The sequence below is a fragment of the Chiroxiphia lanceolata genome, chromosome 9, assembly GCF_009829145.1.
Source record: "Chiroxiphia lanceolata isolate bChiLan1 chromosome 9, bChiLan1.pri, whole genome shotgun sequence".
In the NCBI taxonomy this organism is placed as follows: domain Eukaryota; kingdom Metazoa; phylum Chordata; class Aves; order Passeriformes; family Pipridae; genus Chiroxiphia; species Chiroxiphia lanceolata.
In genome coordinates, this window is record NC_045645.1 from 27685124 (window position 1) to 27704092 (window position 18969).

An 18969-nucleotide genomic window follows, 5' to 3' on the forward strand; every position below is an offset into this window, starting at 1 on the left:
GCAGGGTTTCCGCGAAAGAAGTCACTAATGAGAGAGAAAATAAACAGCAACAGCAGTTCTGTGACACACAGCTGTGTGTGCATGTGCAGCTATTTCAGACAGCTGCTGATGCTCAGATGAAGATCTGCAGGGTCTGGATGTAGAAGAGAAGAGAATTCAGGCGTCGGAGGAATCCTGGCCCAGCTGAAAGAGGGACAATCTCAACACTGACACAGAGCAGATGACAACAGAGGTCACCCACCGAGGGTCTGTTAGGAAAAGCACAATCAAGACAACTTCCACTTTCTCTCATGCCAATATATATAGATTTTGTTTACATTTCTTATTTCTGAGACCAACTCCCAGCCATATGCAGTGCAGGCAGACACTACAGAAAACAGCTGTTCAAAGAAAAACCTATGGTGGTGCACAAATTCACTTGGAAGAGGAAAGGACATTCCTCCTCCAAGTTCGTCCAAACAAACACCACAATGCCCCACACAGAACACACAAGGCTCATGACTAATGGTATAATACAAGAAAAATTCAGCACATACTGTGTGTGGCAACACAGAGACTCCCATGCTACAGAGAAAACACGATGCTCTCAAGGTTGATTAATTCTTCTTTGAATCACAATGCACTTAGAGATATAATGAGCACACATTAGAAACAGAACCATTAATCTTGCCATTTTGTTTCAAACCACAAAGTGGGCAGTGACTGCAGGTTTCCTAGGAAGCTTCTCATAGCTACTGTGGGATATGGCAGTGCTCACTTGCCCCTCTAAATCACTCTGTGGCACAGCTCCATTCCAATGGAGAGTTACCTACATTTTCGTGGTCAGCAACAGATCTCTGTGGTGAAGCAGGTGGTATTTGGAGCGCAGAAAGCACGAGCAGATCCTTTGGGATGCAAGGCACGCTATTTATATAGGATGTTATTACAGAGGTAAGTATCTGGTGTGAATTCTTCCCGCTACATTTAATATCCACACTCAACAAAGTTCAGTACACAGGCAGCGACCAGCCCTCAGTTCAGCTGAATCCAGTTGCTCTCCTCCAGCAGCTGCGTGCAATGATAACCAAATTCTCACACGGACATCTAATATCGTGGGTAGGAGGAGGTACAGAAAGCTTAAGTCAAACCATCAGGTTTCAGAGATTCCCCAAAGCTCTCACGCCAACTGGTTACAGCCAAAACGCTACCTGGAAAATCCATCCTGCACAGAATAAAGCCAGAAAAGGTTTAAGCAGGTGAAAAGGGCATTTAAGAAGCTGGCAGAAGCCATGACCAGTGCCATGACTTTCTCAGATTCCAACGTATTTGGCATTGCAACACACATTCCTCACGAGATCTTTAATTTTTCTGGTACAGGCCAATCTTGCCAATCTAAGCTATTAACTTTCCACTGCTCTTTTACTGAGTGGCAGTGATCAGACACAGCCTCAAGACTGGTTTTCCACTCTTCCACTGAAGAATCTCACGAGCCACAGACAGATTAAACCAATAAAGTTCAGTCAGGTGCATTTTCGTGCCCTGTACCCTCAAAGAAATATCACTGTGGCAAATTTGTGTGCTTGCTGTGTGTGCTTCCATCTCCCTACAGTCTGCCAGCTCTGGGAGAAGGAATCTCTTAAAATTTAGAGCAGGGGAGTCTGAAGGTACCTGCTGTTCACTGCTTACGGGTAAGGTTTTGAGGATTTTCCCCTCCTCTGAATGAGGACTGTGCATCTCTTCTGCCAACAGCTCAGGGCACAGCTTTTCCCCACCAGCTGCTGGAAAGCTTTGCCAAGATCTGTGATAGGATGGGAGAAGAGAGCCTCACTGCTCCGAATTTCTCACGTGCAGCAGTCTCACCTCAACACCAAGAAAGAAAAATGAACCTTTAAAGCTCAGTGAGCACCAACATTTTGACCACTATCAGAGCTACCAGCCAGATTCTTAAATTTCCCACAGATTTTCTGCGTTAAGGAAACATGTCAGGAGCAATTTTTACGTGGGAAGGAATAAGCCATCAGATGAGTGAATACCTAATAGCAGCCAAGGGCTGTCTCCTCTGCAACCAGCAGGAGACAAAACACAGAGTGCTACTGTTCAACAAACCTGGCATCTCCCAGCAGGATGAGCTCTTGCTGCCTCTCTTCTCCTTGCTGACATCATTCCCACCCCTTCACATCCTTCTCTGGGAGAGATGTGACTTGTTTGTACAGGAGCCGCCGGCAGCGAGCGAGGTACAGCCGGCTCACTCCCCCAGCTGAGCTCCCAGGCAGCTCTGCCAACTTCCCTTGGTCCCGAGTCAATACATCTGCCCCGTTCTTGCAACGTCACCACTGAGCCTATCTACAGCTCAGGAGTTTTCACACCAAGGCTCAGACCACGGCAGAGATCAGCCAAGATGTCCCTGTAACACACACAATTCCAAACCCAAACCTTCCCCAAGGCCGGCGCCAACACGTTTACCACCCTCGGCCCCTGACATTCGCTAAAAGGGCTCAGTGTTCCCTGGTACCCAAATGCTCTGCAGAAGCTCGAGAGCACAAATTCATTTAGGCCACAGCCATGTGAGCAGTTTCACTGGGATCCTGTTTTCAAAAGGAAAAACTGTGGAGTCATTCCAAAAGAGAAACCGCAAGTCTTAAAATCTTACGACTAGTTTAGCGAGCAGATGCTGAGCGTGCCAACACTCCCGAGCTTTCTTGCAAAGTCTTAAAAAAATGAGAGCTAAGGACCTAACAGGTGAAGCAAAACTTAGGCATAAAGCTCCAATTGGCCTGGTAGTTCTGACTGGAAAGCAGAAAGTTGCACCCGCTCGCTGTCGCGGTGCAGCTTCTTTGAGCAAAAGGTGTGGGAGCCCTTAATAGCAGTTTAAAGCCACCAATTAGCTTGAACACTGCTGAGCTCCTCTAAGCTTCTTAAGCGCTGCAGAGCCGATTGCTAAACTTCCAAAGGGTAACTGATCCTCACTTCCCTCAGAGACACGTCCCTGTCTCCATGGCCTGTACCCTGCCAGGTTCAGAGAGGCAGGGATGTGCCTGTCAGGAGACATCAGCACCTTCTCAAATGGATGGGTGCCAGCAGCTCCCAGTCGTGCAATCACCTCTGGCTCAACAAGTGGGACCAGCAATCACAGCCCAGTCAAGGTGGGGACCTTACAGAGCAGGCAGGTGTGCTCTGTGCTCGGCCCAGCCCCCTGAGCGCCTGCAAACAAGTGGCTCATTGTGCAGCCTCATAAATCTCATGACATCACCACAGCAGAAGCTGCCATCCCTGTAAGAAAACAATTTGGTTCCCAGGATACCTAAGATTTCAAATAACCTGCAGTTGCTCGAAGCCATTGCTGTGACCCTTCCTACAATGCTAAGGAGGTTTGCCTTCCTTCTCATTCAGGTCTCGTTCCCTGCCCAGGACCACTCATCTTTGCTCCTGAATATTAAGTACATTTTCCTCTCACTGTTAAATTCCCACTTGGCCTACAAAACACTTTGGAATCTCAAAACAGAAATGGTTATTACAAACCTGTAGAGAGGATTATAAAAGATTACATGCCCCTATTACATAGCTGCCAAGTTCTGAGAAGACTCTCAAGTGACACTTCTCCCCAAAGCATGGAGGCTTTTGTGAGAGGTTTAGAAACCAGAAAGTGGAGAGTAGCAGAAAAGTTAATTATTTGTGGGAGAAAAAAAAATCTGCAGTTTTTCTTCTTAATTTATGCATGGTCCTTTTCTTACCCAGCTCTATACCCCTCCCCTGTTCTCTTCTCTGCTGTGCTTGCTCTCGCCAACCCCTAATCTCCATCTCACAGCCTCTTCAACACCAGGCATCCAGACTGGGCTGTTCCCTCTTCATTCTTTATTTTTTGCAACAGTGAAGGAATAAGAAGAAAGGGAAAGAAAGCATCCTGAACTTAAAAAGGACCTTGGCCCAAGGCAGCTGTGCAAAAAAAAAAAAAAAAAAAACAAAAAAGGCAAAACAATTTAAAAGCAAACGCTGCTGGGTTCCTGCACACATTTTGTGGGTGCACAAAAAAATGTACCGGTGCACTTGGGGTCAAAGCTAAAAATGTGTGTGGCACAAGCAGTGCACAGAGCCTGGCAAAAGCACCAGCACCAAAGGTTCACAGACAGCTGTACCCCCACCCTTGCCAAGAAAGCATCAGCCAGCTGACATTTATTTGTTTCAGAAGAGCAAGACTCTTTTGCTTTCTCCTGCCAAGGAGGGAGGTACGGGAAGGGCAAAGGTAGAGAAGCGTTTCTGTGGAGGCAATGAGCCACAAAAACAGACCAGGTGATGAGATGACTCTCTTTGTGTGTGGTGCAGTTTATGATGAGAAGGAATAAAGGAAAAATAAAGAATAATAAGCCCCAGAAAGCTGTCACGTGGTGTTTTAAATGCTCACTCATCACTGCACGGCCTGTCGCTACTGCACAATTTAAGTTATTTTCAGCCTGAACCTTTCTGCACACCTGGGTATAGACATGGGCAACTGGGAGCTTCTTTTGGGTTTGGGGTTTTTTGCCTCAAGAGACTTCTGGGAAAAGAGAAGGTAGGAGTTGTGAGCACTGCTGATGCCTCATAGAGGGCAGCTGATTTCCCTTGTCAAAGGGAGAGTTCACAGGACACTAAAATCTACTACAACGATGTGCATTTTTTTGCATATTAACCAGGTCTTTCAGGCATATAGGCTAAAGATAGTTTTCTTATTTTAACCACTTAAAACAAATGACTTAGTAAGGGACCACCTCAAGGGATTCAAATAAAATGTAAAAGAAGCCCTGCAGTACTCCCCATGATGTTTATTTAGACAGACCCACTCGGCTTCCTTCTGGCATCTTCAAAGTGTTTTCTGGAGAACCTGGAACCAGCTATTACACACCAATTCGTTGATTTGACCTACTTAAAGACAAAACCTCACACAAAAGCAGCAGAACGCTCCTCATTCCATTTTCCTCCCTCACGTCTGAAAAGTCTTCCTGCATATCTCAGTGATTCAACACTAATATAAAAAAGGATTGGACTTTTTTCATCCTTTACAGATGGTTCAGACAGAAAACTTTAGAGGAAGGAGACTGGACCTTACATAAATGCAGTGGGGATCCTGAGCCATATTTATATTTATGCAAAGAGATGTCTTATGGCAAATAATCTGCATCCCACATTTAATACTGTACAGCAACGACCTGTAATACCTCTTATCAGCTCTAGCCTTTAACCTTCAGTTAAAGGTTATGTGAGGTTATTTTCCCTGGGTTATTTAACCCAGGTATTGTATCTGGTTTAGGGAGGGAAAGCTGGCCTGGGGAGAAAAATCCCCTTTGGTTAAGCATAAGGAGGTTACCACCAATGTGGTCAAAACAGGACACTGAGTGGTGAGCTGGAATCACGGCTCAGGAGCCTCCTGACCTGAAGCACTTTGCTCTCTCTCCACATTGCAACACAACATCAATATCAGCAAATCAAGCACAATTTTGTTCCAGAATTTCAGAATAGCGGGTGATTTCTTTCTTCTTGCCCACTCTACATGATGTTGCCCAGAGAAGCAGTGTGGAAGTGTTCAAGGCCAGGCTGGAGAGAGCCCTCAGCAACCTTGTCTAGTAGAAGGTGTCTAGGTGGAACTAGATTATCTTTATGGTCCCTCCCAACCCCTGTGATTCTATGTTGGGGGAAACTAACTGTGAAAAAAAAGAGGCAATATGGGAAGAAATGACAGTGCCAAGGCAGAGAATTGCAAGTGCTGAGCTGAGCCCGTGCCAAGGAAAGATGTCCTTGCAGGCCAGCTTGGTCTGGACATCTTTGCCAGGCTCAGATCAAGGCTCCTGAGGTACCACCAAAACAGGTGGAGCAGGTTCCCTGTGCTTTTGGCAAACCCAAAGCAGTGTGATTAATGTGTCCTTTGAGGATGGGCTAGCTAATTAAAAGGATCTGGAGCTAGGGTGCAGTATTTCAGGTATTCTTCAGCTAGGTTTTCCCTTTACTTAGTGTTTCCTTCTCTTTGCAGTAAAGTTAGGCTGGAAAGAATAAAGGCAACCCCACATGCTCACCCCAAACACTCTCCATCCTTGAGCCCTAGCCTACTTAGGGTTTTCCTCCTTACTCCTGCTATATTCCCCAAAACCTGTAAAATGTAACGCTCGTGAGCACCAAACCTCTTGTTATTCACTAATGCTCCTTTTCAGCTGATTTGTATTTTTAAGCCAAATTTTTGTATTGTAAATTTGCATTTAAAATTTTATTTTAATGTATATTTACATTTAATGCCTAAGAACAAACATGCACTTATTCCCAAACGTTCTGCAAACTGACAGCACAAAACTCCCAGAGCAAATCCAAACCCCCTTCTACCCGAAGGGTAAAGCCACAGGTGCTCCTCTCCCAAATCCTAGAAGGAGAACAAGTGAACCCAGTAAGGATAAATAATAACCAGTGGAGAGAAAAATGTCTTTCCTACAGCAATGCTGAACACAAATTTATAGGTCACAACCTTGCAGAAACAGGCCTGATAACATCTAATTAGCAGTCCTGCTGCGCAACTGTGTCTCGTAACAGTAAATCCAACCAGACCAGGGGGAAAGGGAGAGGGGAGGCTTTATACAAACACAATAATTATAATATTTTGAAGGGATTTGCTTTATGCTGCTGGTTTGTGGTGTTGCCCTCCCCAGTAGGAATAATCAACCCACACAAGTGATTTTATGAATTATTACTGAAATACATTTCACTCCTATTGGGAAGCAATTTAGAAGGTCAGCGCAGATCTTTATTAATTATTTTATTTTTAAACTGAAATGCTAAGAATTCTGTTTGCTGCCAGAAGACGGGTGGAGGAGGCAAGGAAAGTTCACATACCCAAGAGACTATTAACTAGAACCAACTTGGACAATGCATTTGAGAAGCACTTCCTTCCAGCTACTGTAGAGCGCTGTCCTTAACATGCCTTTACTTAAGCAGCCAATTTTCCACCACTGAGTACAATGAGATTTCAAAACACACACGAAATCAGAGTATAAACAGACACAAACATCCCACTTAGTGACATAACAAAAGAAAATACAGGGCAGAAAACTTGAGCTCCTCTATTTTCTGCTCTTCATAAAATATCTCAGGGTTTTACACACGCTCTGCTCCCCTCTTCCTTTTTTTTTTTTCCCCTTTAAGGGACAGTACTATCACAAAATACTCTGCTCAGCTGCCTTAGCAATGGTGTTCCTGAACAAAAAAAAATTATTCCCGGGGGGTTGAGGGATGAATTCCACCATATTATGGCACAGGGAATGGAGTTTCAGAGGAAGCAAGCGGCCAAGAAGGCACGAATGAGGTGGCAGCAGCAGAGACAGCAGGAAGGGGTGGTGAACCAGGCAGAGCTGGTCCCTACCAGCAGCACAAAGCAAGAATGTTTAAAAATACGTATGAAGATCATGCCACAGACAGCAGGAATGACAAACAGATGAGAGGCAGCACCCAAGAGTGAAAGACTAAGGAACAACTCTCTTTTTCCAAGAGTTTTAGTTTGCTGGAGACAGATGGTGCTGCTTCCACATGGTTAGAGCTGGATGGTACCCTACCCCCAGCCCCTGACGGATGTCAGACTTATTTTTGTAAATCTCTGGTGATAAAAACCATCCATGGCATCTTGTTCGTTTCCTCCTTACTACTTAGTTTGCCAAAAACTTTAAACTCTGTTTTCCTTGCCACATCTACAGCCCAGTACCATTCGTCCTGCTCTCCGTGACTAATGATGATTGTGCACATCCCTTGTCTTTGCAGAAGCCTCTTTAAGCAACAGCACAAGAGCTGAAAATGATATCTCAGTACCTGGGACCATTTTTGTTAGCCCTGAAGCAATCAGACACAATGATGAAAAGGGGAAAAAAAAAAAAAAATCAATTTTTTTTCTTTCCCAAACTCTCATGTGATTAAAATCCATTAAAATGCAAACAGGCTTGAATTTTATTTTATCCATCAGTGACCACACTTCGCTGTCCCTGGGCTATGGCTGTCTCTTTGTGAATTCTCTGCACGTAAGAGGAGCCAAGCTCTAGGTTTAGGAGCAATCAATCTACCAAACCTCGCTAAATATATATGTGTGTGTATATTTTGTAATGATTTCCATTTCTCACGTTGATTTACATTGATCATTGAAAAAGTACATTCAGCTCCATGTTTGCTCAGCTCTGAATAAACAAAGTGAAGGCTGTTGGGTATCCAAAGACAAATGAGACATTACAGATGCAGACAAAACCTATCATCACCCTGAAAGCATTTCTCTTTGAAATTATATAGCCATGCAGAAGTTATTTAGAGTGGAGATTGCTGTATGTGTTTTTAATTCAGCCTGGGCCCTGTTGGGGGCAGGGAGGGTGTCTGAGGAGCCTCTACACTGCCACTTTTTTTTCTGTATGTACCTGACAAGACAGAAACGTCTGACTCGGGATGTTTTCCTTCCCCTTGCATTCTCTAGTTTCCATTTCTCAGGATAGGTCTCCTTAGGTGCATATGTCTAAGTGCATATATAACACACCCACCTGGAATTTCACCATTAAAATAAATACACCAGCATCCACGTGAACACGCGATTCCACATCAAGCACAACCATGAAAATCCAACACAGTCTGTGCCCCAGCTGGGTTCATACTGCACAGGAGTATTTCTTTCTCATATGCAGACTTTGTCTCCTTTTGCAGACAAAAAAACCCCTGTTTCAAGGCCATGTTGGAAATTATAGTTTCCACAGTAACAGTGGGAAGGTGTCAGAAGTCTGGGCACATACACTGCACAGCACAGCCAGGCTCCTGCATTTGGTGGCTCCTGGCTCTACAAGATGCTGCACATGCACCCAATAAACTGTTTTGGTTCCTGTGCAGACACAAATTTCTCAATTAGTATGTTTAAGCCATTCATGTCTTTTGTCAAAGTAACTCAAAACTCCTGCTCTATGCATATAATCCCCCCCCCCCGACAAACCAAACAGTATTTTACAATTATATTTAAGGGCCTTCACTTCTGCTTACAGGCATAAAGCATTCACAGAAAGCCCAGAAGAAACTCCACAATAAAGAAGGGAAAACGTACTTCATGGAAAGAAGTCTTTCCCTTTTACAGCTAATAGAGTATATCCAAGCAGGAGCTAATGAACTGTCATTACAATGAGCTCCTCGGGCAGGTTCTGTGGCAACCTGCTCCCTGCTGCTGCAGATGCACCATCTAAAAACTACCTTGTTAGCACAGCTAAAACAGGGGCTGCAGCAGCCAGGGATCTGGATTAGGAGGGGGAAAAAAGTCATTAGCAGAGTGCTGTGTTGGATCTGGGTAGATCCAACAGCAGTCTCAGCTCCCCAACCCTGTCCCATGCTCACCAGCACCCAAAGAGTGTGTAGGAGGGCACCAGATTGATTTTGAACATGTACAGGATTTGTCTCTGCTGGAGCAAGCCATGGAAAATTTTGCTCCATCTTCTACTGGCACATGCTGGTTTGCTCTTCTCTGATAATTAATCATGTACACTGACTTTGCTGAAGTACCAGGGTGACTATCTCAGCCATTTCCTTGAGATCACGTATTAAAAGATATAAAAAAGACATATGAAAGGTATACAAATCTCTTGAAGCCTAACCCCACAAAGGCACAGGGGCCTCACCTCCTGCCCTGCCGGAGTCTTTGACCCCCTCCCAGGTGCCCCATGCTTTTGACAAGTCCTCTGGATTAAAATGCTTTTACTGACACAGGTCACCCCTAACACTGAGACAACTTAAAAAAGAAAAAAAAGAGTCAAATCTTCACATGACAGTTGCACATGTAAGTGGGGGTGGAAGTCACAGTTGGAATTAATGAAAACTAACGTTAAGAAAACTATTTGTCTCTGTCACAGCAGATTGAACACTTATCCCTTTCTCTCCCATTCCTTTCCAAAACTTCCTTGTATTTGTAAGAGTAAGTCTCAGTATCATTTAGTGATACCTCAATAAAGGAAGGGACTGTCATTTCAAGACATCAGTGGCTTGAACCACACTCATTTTATCAGGCTACAGGAGGGCAGACAGGAAACATACCACTAACCACAGTGCAGCTGAGCACCACACACTCACCACCCCAGCCTGCAAAGGCAGCACTGTGGTACAGCAGGCATGCAAGGCTTCACTGCCTCAGAAAGCTGGCAGAGGAACTGGTTACTGAGACAGGCTATTTATACAGGGCACAGCCAATATCCTCCATGGGTAATAAAGGAGCTGTTCGGATCCGTGTGTTCACCTTCGGTGGCACTGCCTGGAGCCCTGTCACCAACACAGCCTCTTCTCCTGTACAAGTGCAGCCAGAGCTGGCAGGAGAGAGAAGGTAGATGGAGACACACAGCAAGAGTTTAAAGTCTGGTAGATTTTTTTTTGCAGTAATTTGTCAAAACCGCTTGCCAAAGCATCTGTGTCGCTAAATGACTGTTGGAGGAAAATTGCTTTTAAGAGCGCCTATGTTAAAAGGGCTGCTATTTTTTCTGTGAAAATGGATTGTAAATTCACAAATGTAAGTAGAAGGAAATCTATAGCAACTCACGTTAGGATGAGGGAGATGCAGCTAAAACTCTGACAACATCACAGAAGTATGCAATAACCTCAGACTTTACTTGGGAGTAGTCAGAGTATGGGATGCAGGAAAACACTTCAGTACCCATAAAACATGCAGAAGCAGCTGAAGTCAGACATAAAATGAATAAGCAGGTTTGCTTACAACTTGCCATTGGACTTGACAGTGAAGTTGCTTGCATTTCACTTTTTACAAAGAGGGATTTGTCTGTGACAAAGGAAAGGCAAAAATAATCAGAGATCTTTGCACAATAAACAAATCTCAAGAACTAGAGTTCAAACTTCATACAAAGACTAGAAAGTATTAAAAAAGCACACAACTCTGATCCCCTATGTCTCAAACCTACAGAAAACATCAATAGCAACACGTGGTGACAGCTGACACAAACAGATGCATTTTGAGCTGCAAGATTGGGTTTGTTCATTGCCTGTTCTCACACGTCACTGCCAATCGTCCGGCTCCTCTCTGCATCAGTTTTCAGACAAGTGGTTTTTCATAGAACCACTGGATCCCAGAATGGTTTGGGTTGGAAGGGACCTTAAACTTCATCTCATTCCAACCCCCCTGCCATGGGCAGGGACACCTTCCACTAGCCCAGGTTGCTCCAAGCCCCGTCCAACCTGACCTTGGACACTTCCAGGGATTCAGGGGCAGCCACAGCTTCTCTGGGCAACCTGTGCCAGGGCCTTACCACCTTCACAGGGAAGAATGTCTCCTGAATATGGAAACTAAACCTGTCTTCTTTCAGTTTAAAGGCATGTTCCCTTATCCTATCACTACATTCCTTGTCAAATATCCATGTTTTGAGAAGGATGCTCCTATACCAAATGCACACACTAAAATGACCAGCTTATTCCCCATAAGGAATAAACACAGAGAATGCCTGCTCTCCAAAACACTGCTCTGAGGAGCTATTTCAGTAATTTTTTTTGCCACCTTCTCTGTAGGAAATATTTTTTGACTGCACTTGAACAAGCGGTCCCATAACTTGCAAAAAGCTCTCTCGCCCACAGAAGACCAGATGTCGAGCTTCAGCTTTCCTCAGAGTAAGAACAAAACCACTCAGGGGACAGTTGGTTTCAATGCTAACATGTCAAGAGTTTCATGCATTAGCCTATTGTTTACATAAACAGCTTCCTTTAAACAAGCGATGTTTTACAGGATTATGAAGTATTTATTTCAGAAGAGTCTAAAGAGTCTCTTGAGTAACCACCACAGAGAAAAATATCACCACAGAAAGCACGAGGCTAAATGATGATACAAGTTAATTAGTTAAGGCAAGTGATCAAGTAACTCTATAGCAAAGCAATGGGATAAATAAGGGCACAGAGAGAATCTTGCACGTGCTTGTTTACTTCTAAAATGCCATTGCTTGGAGTCCTAAATCACACACTGTTAGCATGACAAACCTACCCCATTCGTTATTTGGAAAAGAACCAAAGGCCTAAACCCCAAATACTTTCCTTGGGGTTTGTTATTTTAAGGAAAAAAGGGTCAATGTGCCTAGGAAGCGTTTTGTAAGCACGCAGGCAATTTGCATCTCGCGCCAAGTTCCATTATGGACAAAATTTGTGGAAGTGCAAACCAGGGAGCTTTGCCTGAAGAAAATTTCACCACGGCAGAACTCACCCTCCCGCCACGGGCCCCAAATGTACGTGTCTACAGGAGTTAAGGTTCCCATTTCCAGTGTCAAATAAGTTTAGCAAGGACTGAACCCCTGGGTACAGTTCCCCTTTCTGCACCCCCTGGCAGCTGCGGTTTAGGCCTGTCTTTAAGAACAACACAGAATTTTGAGAGAAGTCTAACACAATTTCTTTCATACTTCTTAAGCCTGGGCTCGCCAACTCCTCAAGGGAAGCACCAAGGACCAGTCTGGGCCCCTCCTGGGCTGTGGGGTAGGTGCCAACATGCCACAGACACCCCCAGTCCATGAGCATCTCCCGCTGCCCTCCAGGAGATCCTGCCCCGTTGGGTCTCACAGCTGAAGCTTCTCCTTCTGGAGAGTCAACAGCTGAAACACAGAGCTTTGCCAAAGGCTCCAAATCCATCTGCTCCAGACATAGCTTCTCCTCTGGAAAGCCAAGACTGTTTTTCCTCCTCCAGCCACTTCCTTTTGGCCCAGTCTGGCCTGTTATCAAAGGAAAAGCTTCTCCCACCAAAACCCCAAAGCTTGACTTCACCAGGAGCCCTTTTTCCTAATCTCTACATTTCTACTCTTTGGCTGCCTCTGAGAGAGCTGCAACTCTTCAAATCCCCTCTCTCCCTGCAAAGAAAATACAGGAGGATAAGACGTCTCTAGAACATAATTACCTTCTCCTCAGATAATTCCTGTGCAGTAATTTCTCATGATCAAGGTAATCACAGACAATATTCCTGCATGCTCCAGCTGTCAGACTCCTCTGCACCAGCAACATAAGGTACAGCATCCCAGACAGGCCCACGGATACAGAGCACAGAAACAACAAACAGCAACCTGGAACACAACACCCTGTCAGTCACTTGTGATTTCACTGAGTCAGAAAATAGCTCTTAAAAATATAAACGTCCTCGTTCATCCCACTGACTGTGAATTTCTGGATTCTGAGGAAGCGGTCTGGGGATTAAATACATGAAAATCACCAGGCAACACTGAAATAACTGAAACTACCTTCTTAGAGGCACCATTTGTTAAGTGTAATTAAAATCAGATAAGCGTAATTTTATTGGCTTTGGATATTACAGCTAATTATCTTGTGTTCATAAACATTCAGCTGAAGACTATTAGCCTATTGCCCACTTTAAACATTACAATGCCTGGGATGAACCAGGCAAGAGGAAATAGTGGGGGGGGTGGGGGTGGGTATTAAAGTGATACTCAAAGTGCTTAAATGCCAGAAATGTTCCCTGCACATCCCCACCCCCCTGTAATTTCCAATACACCATTTACACAACATTAACTACCACAAAGCCACACCACAGTTTAGAAAAAGAGCAACACTGGACTGCAACATGTTATTTTCATACTTTTAACTACAAAAAACTACAGTCGTTTTAATGCAATGAGGGATTAGGTAGAAGCAGATATCTTGGATCTGCTCTGATAATTAAAGATGGAGTTTGAACACCTTGTGACACAACACTGGGGATTGCAGCACAAGGCATTTGCACAGCACTTAAATGAACACATGAATAAGCTCAATTGTGTAAAAGTTCACTTATAAAAACCCCACCAAAAATAAACTACTTAAGAGCACAAGTGATTTGGGAGTGGAGGGAGGAACATGAGTCAGTAGAAGGGCTTCTAAAAGGAGAAAGTGGTTTTAAAAACATGAATATAAAAAACCTGCTCCAACAAGTAATAAATACTAAATTCCTACTTGGACAGGAAGAAATAGCTTTGTATTTCGGGAATCCTTGAAAAAATCTGAACACGGAGTTGCCTTGGCTTTGGGAAAATACAAATCTCTAAATAAGTTTATATGGAAATACATAAGAAATAAAATTTAATAAACCCAGAGTGTAAAGATAGTATAAAGAGCATAGGGTTCGAATAACTTCAGTGCATTACAAAAAACCCAAAATCAATTCTGGAAAAGCAAGGATATAAAATATTCTCTCTCACTCACGGCACAAACACCCTCTTTAAAATGAATGAAAGCTTGAAATAAAAATTAAAAGACTGCAGAAACATATTCCAGGTGAAGAAAGAGAAGGAAGTAATACTGAAGAATTGTCTTTATAAAAATATTAACAAGAGGGCAATTGTGAAAGCCAAACACACACTAAACAAACAAAATCAGTGTTTATCCTCCCCCCCCCCCAACCAAATCAGAGACACCCAGGGAAGATACAGGTAATTGATTCTACTGAGGGATTATTTTGTCATCAATCTACAATTAAACTCGCACCACCCTGAGATCCAGATAAGAAGCACCAATGAAATAAATGTTATCTGAGAACTCTCTCACAACCCCATTCTCAAGAGTGTTAAAGGTCACGTAATACTCAGAAATAAGAACAGGTGCAGCTGCTCACCTACAACCCTGGGATCCAAGGCTTTGTCTCCATAGCTCCTTCCTTATCTTGTTTCTACCCAAACTGTGGCATGTTCACAATCAACAAGTTTATCAGAATGACAGTTCTCCCTCCTTAAGCTGATACATTTACTAGCAATCAAAACGTTCTTAGATTTCTTAACTAGCAAATAATAATACCAGGTATAAAACCTTTTACCTTCAGGCTTTGCCCGTTCCAGTGGAAAGGCTTGTTCCAAATGCTTGGCTCTAGGAGTGGTTAGAAATAGGCAGACAGGCACCAAAAGCACTTCATTCCCACCCAAACCCGGCCCAGGCTGCTCCTGGGAAGACCCACGCAGCGCACTGGGAAAGAGCTCAGCTCTTCCTGCCGACTGTCCACTCCATCTGTGCTCTGCCTCCCAAACCCACGCTGCAGGGGGATGCAGGAAGTCTGCCACGCGCTCCAGGGAGCCTCTGCATCCCGCCAAAGCTCTGGGCAGAGCCGAGGGAGGCAGCTCTCCCGGGGCTCAGCATCCTTTCATCGCCTCGGAGGATGAGGGAGTCCATCCAGGAGGGATTTCCACAGCCAAGAACCGATGAAACAGTGTCTGAACACGCTTCTTAGACTGTGAGACCAACTGGAAAATATTTATCCAGATCTTATTTTCTTTCTTTTCTTTTTTAAATCCCACTTCCCTCTTCAAGCTGCCATAAAAACAACAGACCCTGTCTTGTGAGGTAAGCATTTCCTGAAGAAGAGAACTCCTCTGCCATTCTGATGCAGAGATGAAGCAAAAAAAAAAAGCCCAGCCAAGCACTGGAAGGAAGACAAACTTTTAAAAAGTTGATAATCTCCAAGTATTTCAGAGGAAAGTGGAAATACTTTTAATTAAGTGAGCTTGTGGAAGTAAAGTACTTGGTTCCTTGGATAGAAGGGAGGCAGAAATTCATCTCCAGGTTCTCCTGGCTGAACTCCAAAGCTCGCCTCTCCCACTCTTGTATTTCACAACACACAGAAGGTCCTCTTGGGTTCGAGCCACAGTGACAAGAATTTCTGTCCCACCTGATGTTTCCTGGTAGGCTTTTGGTCAAGCTTTCCCAAGTAAAACTGCTGGTATACTTCAGAGAAACCCCAATGTCTTACACCATCTTGTGACTAGTAAAGTGCCTCAGCACTTTTATCACAGTCCTCAGCTGGCCTGAGGATTTCCAAATTCTGCTTCTCGTAGAGAGGAAAAGATCCATTTTCTTGGATTTTAACCTGAACAGCAAACAGGATGGTAGGCATGGGAAGACACCTTCTGCCCACCCAAGCACCAAAACAGTCACTGGGCAATTTGGTGACACACCCCCCCCCCACCTGAACTAAACTAGTGTGGTATTTGAAAAGAGAACACAAGATTTGATCCCTTCTGAGCATTTAGGCTGTGGCTGAAGAACACGACAGACGAGGCACATTTCTCTCACCCCTTTTATCCCCAAATCACCTCCCTCAGACCTCAGATCTAAACCCCTGGAGCTCACAGCTTTTACCACTGTTTCAGCAGGTCTCAGCCTACAGCACTGCGTGGGGCAGGAGCCTCTGCCCAGCAGCACAGGAGCCTCTGCCCAGCAGCACAGGAGCCTCTGCCCAGCAGCACAGGAGCCTCTGCCCAGCAGCACAGGCAGTTCTTGAAGGAAAAATAAAACCAGTGGTTAGCAATTAGCTGTCCTATGGCTGCATATCCCACACAGCTGCACAGGCTGGACTAGTTCTCTTAAACATAAGCTGTTCTCTGCTGGAAGGATCAGAGGCTGAACCTTTGAGATGGCAAAGGCTGAAGTGAAACTCCACAGAGGAGTCTGTCCATCCCACCAAAAGCTCTGTTCTCCTGTGACAGTGGCTCAGGACCTCAAGCAGGACCTGGCCATTGCAGGTGATTTTATGGGTGACTTCATTTCCCCAAACACCTTCCCGGCTACGATTTCCTCCCTCGAGAGAGTTTGACTTTTAATCTAGAGACCCATTGTTTTTCTCTCAGTTCCTGAATTGTGACTCTCTTTGCAAAACCAGTTTTGGCAGGCTCAGAGGGAGGCTTGGCCGACCCCAAAGAGCCAAAAGGCTCAGTCATTGTCCCATACCTGACATGAAGTATTTACCTAGTGGTGGCTTCTCACAGATAATCCCTTTTCCTCTGTTTACTTTTCAGAGTACTAAAAGCCAAGCATCCCAATAACCTAGAGACTGGCAATACTTGCAGTGTAAGAGAGAACCATCAAAGTGCACAAGAACAGAGGAAAAAAAAAGGAACTGCAGGATGTTCTGCCCTTCATATACCGTGAGATTTTGATCCACAATGCTTTTAACACATAGAATATCTTCCCAGGAAGTCTCAACAGCAGTGGGAGCCTGCAGGAGAAACCTTTGTTCCTAATCTGAATAAATACAGAGGAGGGGGAAAAACCAACCAAACACTTCAACAGAAAAAGGAAAAAAAGTCATTCTGTTTTTTTTTTTTTTTCATGTGTTCCACACAATTTAACAAGCATCATCAAGCCAAAGTCCTGTTGGGAGAGGTCTTGGAGAAACAAATCAGTGACTGTACATAACTGGGCTCAAACAGATATAGTTCCTCCTTAGTTATTTCTCCTTTTTGGCCATTTGTTTTTGTTTTAAAGCAAGGTGACAGCTTCCAGTAGCAAACACAAGCCTGTCAGAGACATTCCACAGGGACTGAAAGACTGAACACCCCTGCAGACAGAGTATATTCTTCTTTCACTACTATTACTACTGAATTTTTTGGAATACTGATGACTTGTCCAGCAGTCTCAACTGGATCCAGATGTTATCAGGCTTTTAATACGATAATCTGAAAAGTGCTGAGGTTTTGGGGAGAAGTAAGGTTTATTTTTGGTTTTATTACAAATATAAACTTTGTGGATGTTTTTCCAGGCACCATCAGTTACCAGGTTCAGCCCGGGTAGCCCACCACGAAGTTACAGAAAGCCCAGGAGCAGAAAAAGCAAATTTCTTCCCTTTTTCCCCCCTGCTTTATGAGTGTTATTATAAGCAGAGTAGATTTAAATGAAATCTCAGACTGGCATCTTGCTGACCTCAATCCCAGCTGGCTAAACCCTTGCAACACTGCTGTCGTCCTTGGCATCTACCAGAGAGCAGACACCGGTTCAGCTGCTTGATTATGAAATGGAGAATCTGGTATGAGGAACTAGAGCCATTCCACTGTCTGGAACATTGCTTGAAAGACAACTTCTCTCTCTCTCCTTAGTACTTCACTGACAGTAGCAGGCTTGATATCTCAATCAGGGCACCACAACACTGCAGAGGATACTGTGCCTGCAGGACTGAGAGCACCACACACAGGGTGCACTTGAGAGGGAAATGCTACTGCTACCACCACGTGATGCTTGTTTTCAAGGGTCCTCCAAGTTTTTAAGCACCCACCAAAACATCTCACACCACTTCCTTATCAGGAAAGGCCCTTTTTCAGTTGCTTTTTAAAAATTAAGACAGAACATCAGAGTGTGACCAATGTCATGTTCATAAAGCCAAGTTAGGAAACAGTTTAAACAACTGTTGTATGCCCCAAAGAATGTCCCCCTACACTCGCCTGCTACACAAACAGAAGTAGAACAAAACAAAAATGAGTTCGTTACCTGTACTGAAACCAACTTCATCATCCTCTGTCTTCCCTTCGTTTATGGACTCACTGCCAGGCTCCCCTTTTCGACTCATTATCTTGGAAAAGCCACTTGAGAGAGAGGAGAAGATGCCCCGGATGAAATATCCCTGCTGCTCGGCGTCCACCGAGCGCACGGCTGGCAGGAATGGCTTTGCACTCCTGCCCCCGGCGTGCGGCACGGGCTCGGACAGGGAGCGGCTGAAGGGAACCCGCAACGCTCTGGTCCGTGCCTGGAAAAGCGTCTCAGCTGGGTTTTCATGGAGATCATCGGCACCGGCAGCATCCACGCTTGCAGAACTTTTGGCAAGCCCTGGATCACCGCGCTCCCCTCTCAGGTTGGAGGAGCCCTCTCTCTTGCTTATCCTCCAGGGAAGCCAAGGATGAGTCTGCCACCTGTGCGCTCCAAGGGCTCTCTCTGAGTCAAAACTCATTTGTTTAGTCAACTTCTTGCATTTTATTTGGTGGTACCAGTGATAGTCCCTCAAGGCAGCCGCGCCAGCATCTTGTTCTGACAAAGATCTTCTGAAGGTCCCGGGAGAGAGACCATAGTGCTTTTTGAAAGCACTCATTTTCCACCCCTTGGAGTTCAGCGCTTCACTTACGTTCCCTGTTGCTCAGTAGTCACGTAGCCGTAGTTCCTCACTCACCATCTTACGCCCCCGGTCACTTTGTTCACCGCCGTGAACTGCGGGACAGCAGAAGTTCTTCCTGAGCACCTTCAGCATCAATCCCAAAACCAGGT

General features: G+C 44.7%; 1 protein-coding gene across 6 annotated transcripts in view; it reads right to left on the reverse strand.

Annotated features, from left to right (window-relative positions):
- Window positions 1-18969, reverse strand: part of RASAL2 (RAS protein activator like 2) — a 190608-nt gene that overhangs the window by 88367 nt on the left and 83272 nt on the right. The window contains exon 1 of one of the 6 annotated variants that reach the window (XM_032696290.1): window positions 18202-18953. The exons of the other annotated variants lie outside the window; for them this stretch is intronic. Coding sequence (XP_032552181.1) covers window positions 18202-18796 — 595 coding nt within the window. The 5' untranslated portion in view covers window positions 18797-18953. Of the gene's footprint in view, window positions 1-18201; window positions 18954-18969 lie in introns of those variants that run through there. 6 annotated transcript variants of the gene reach the window in all.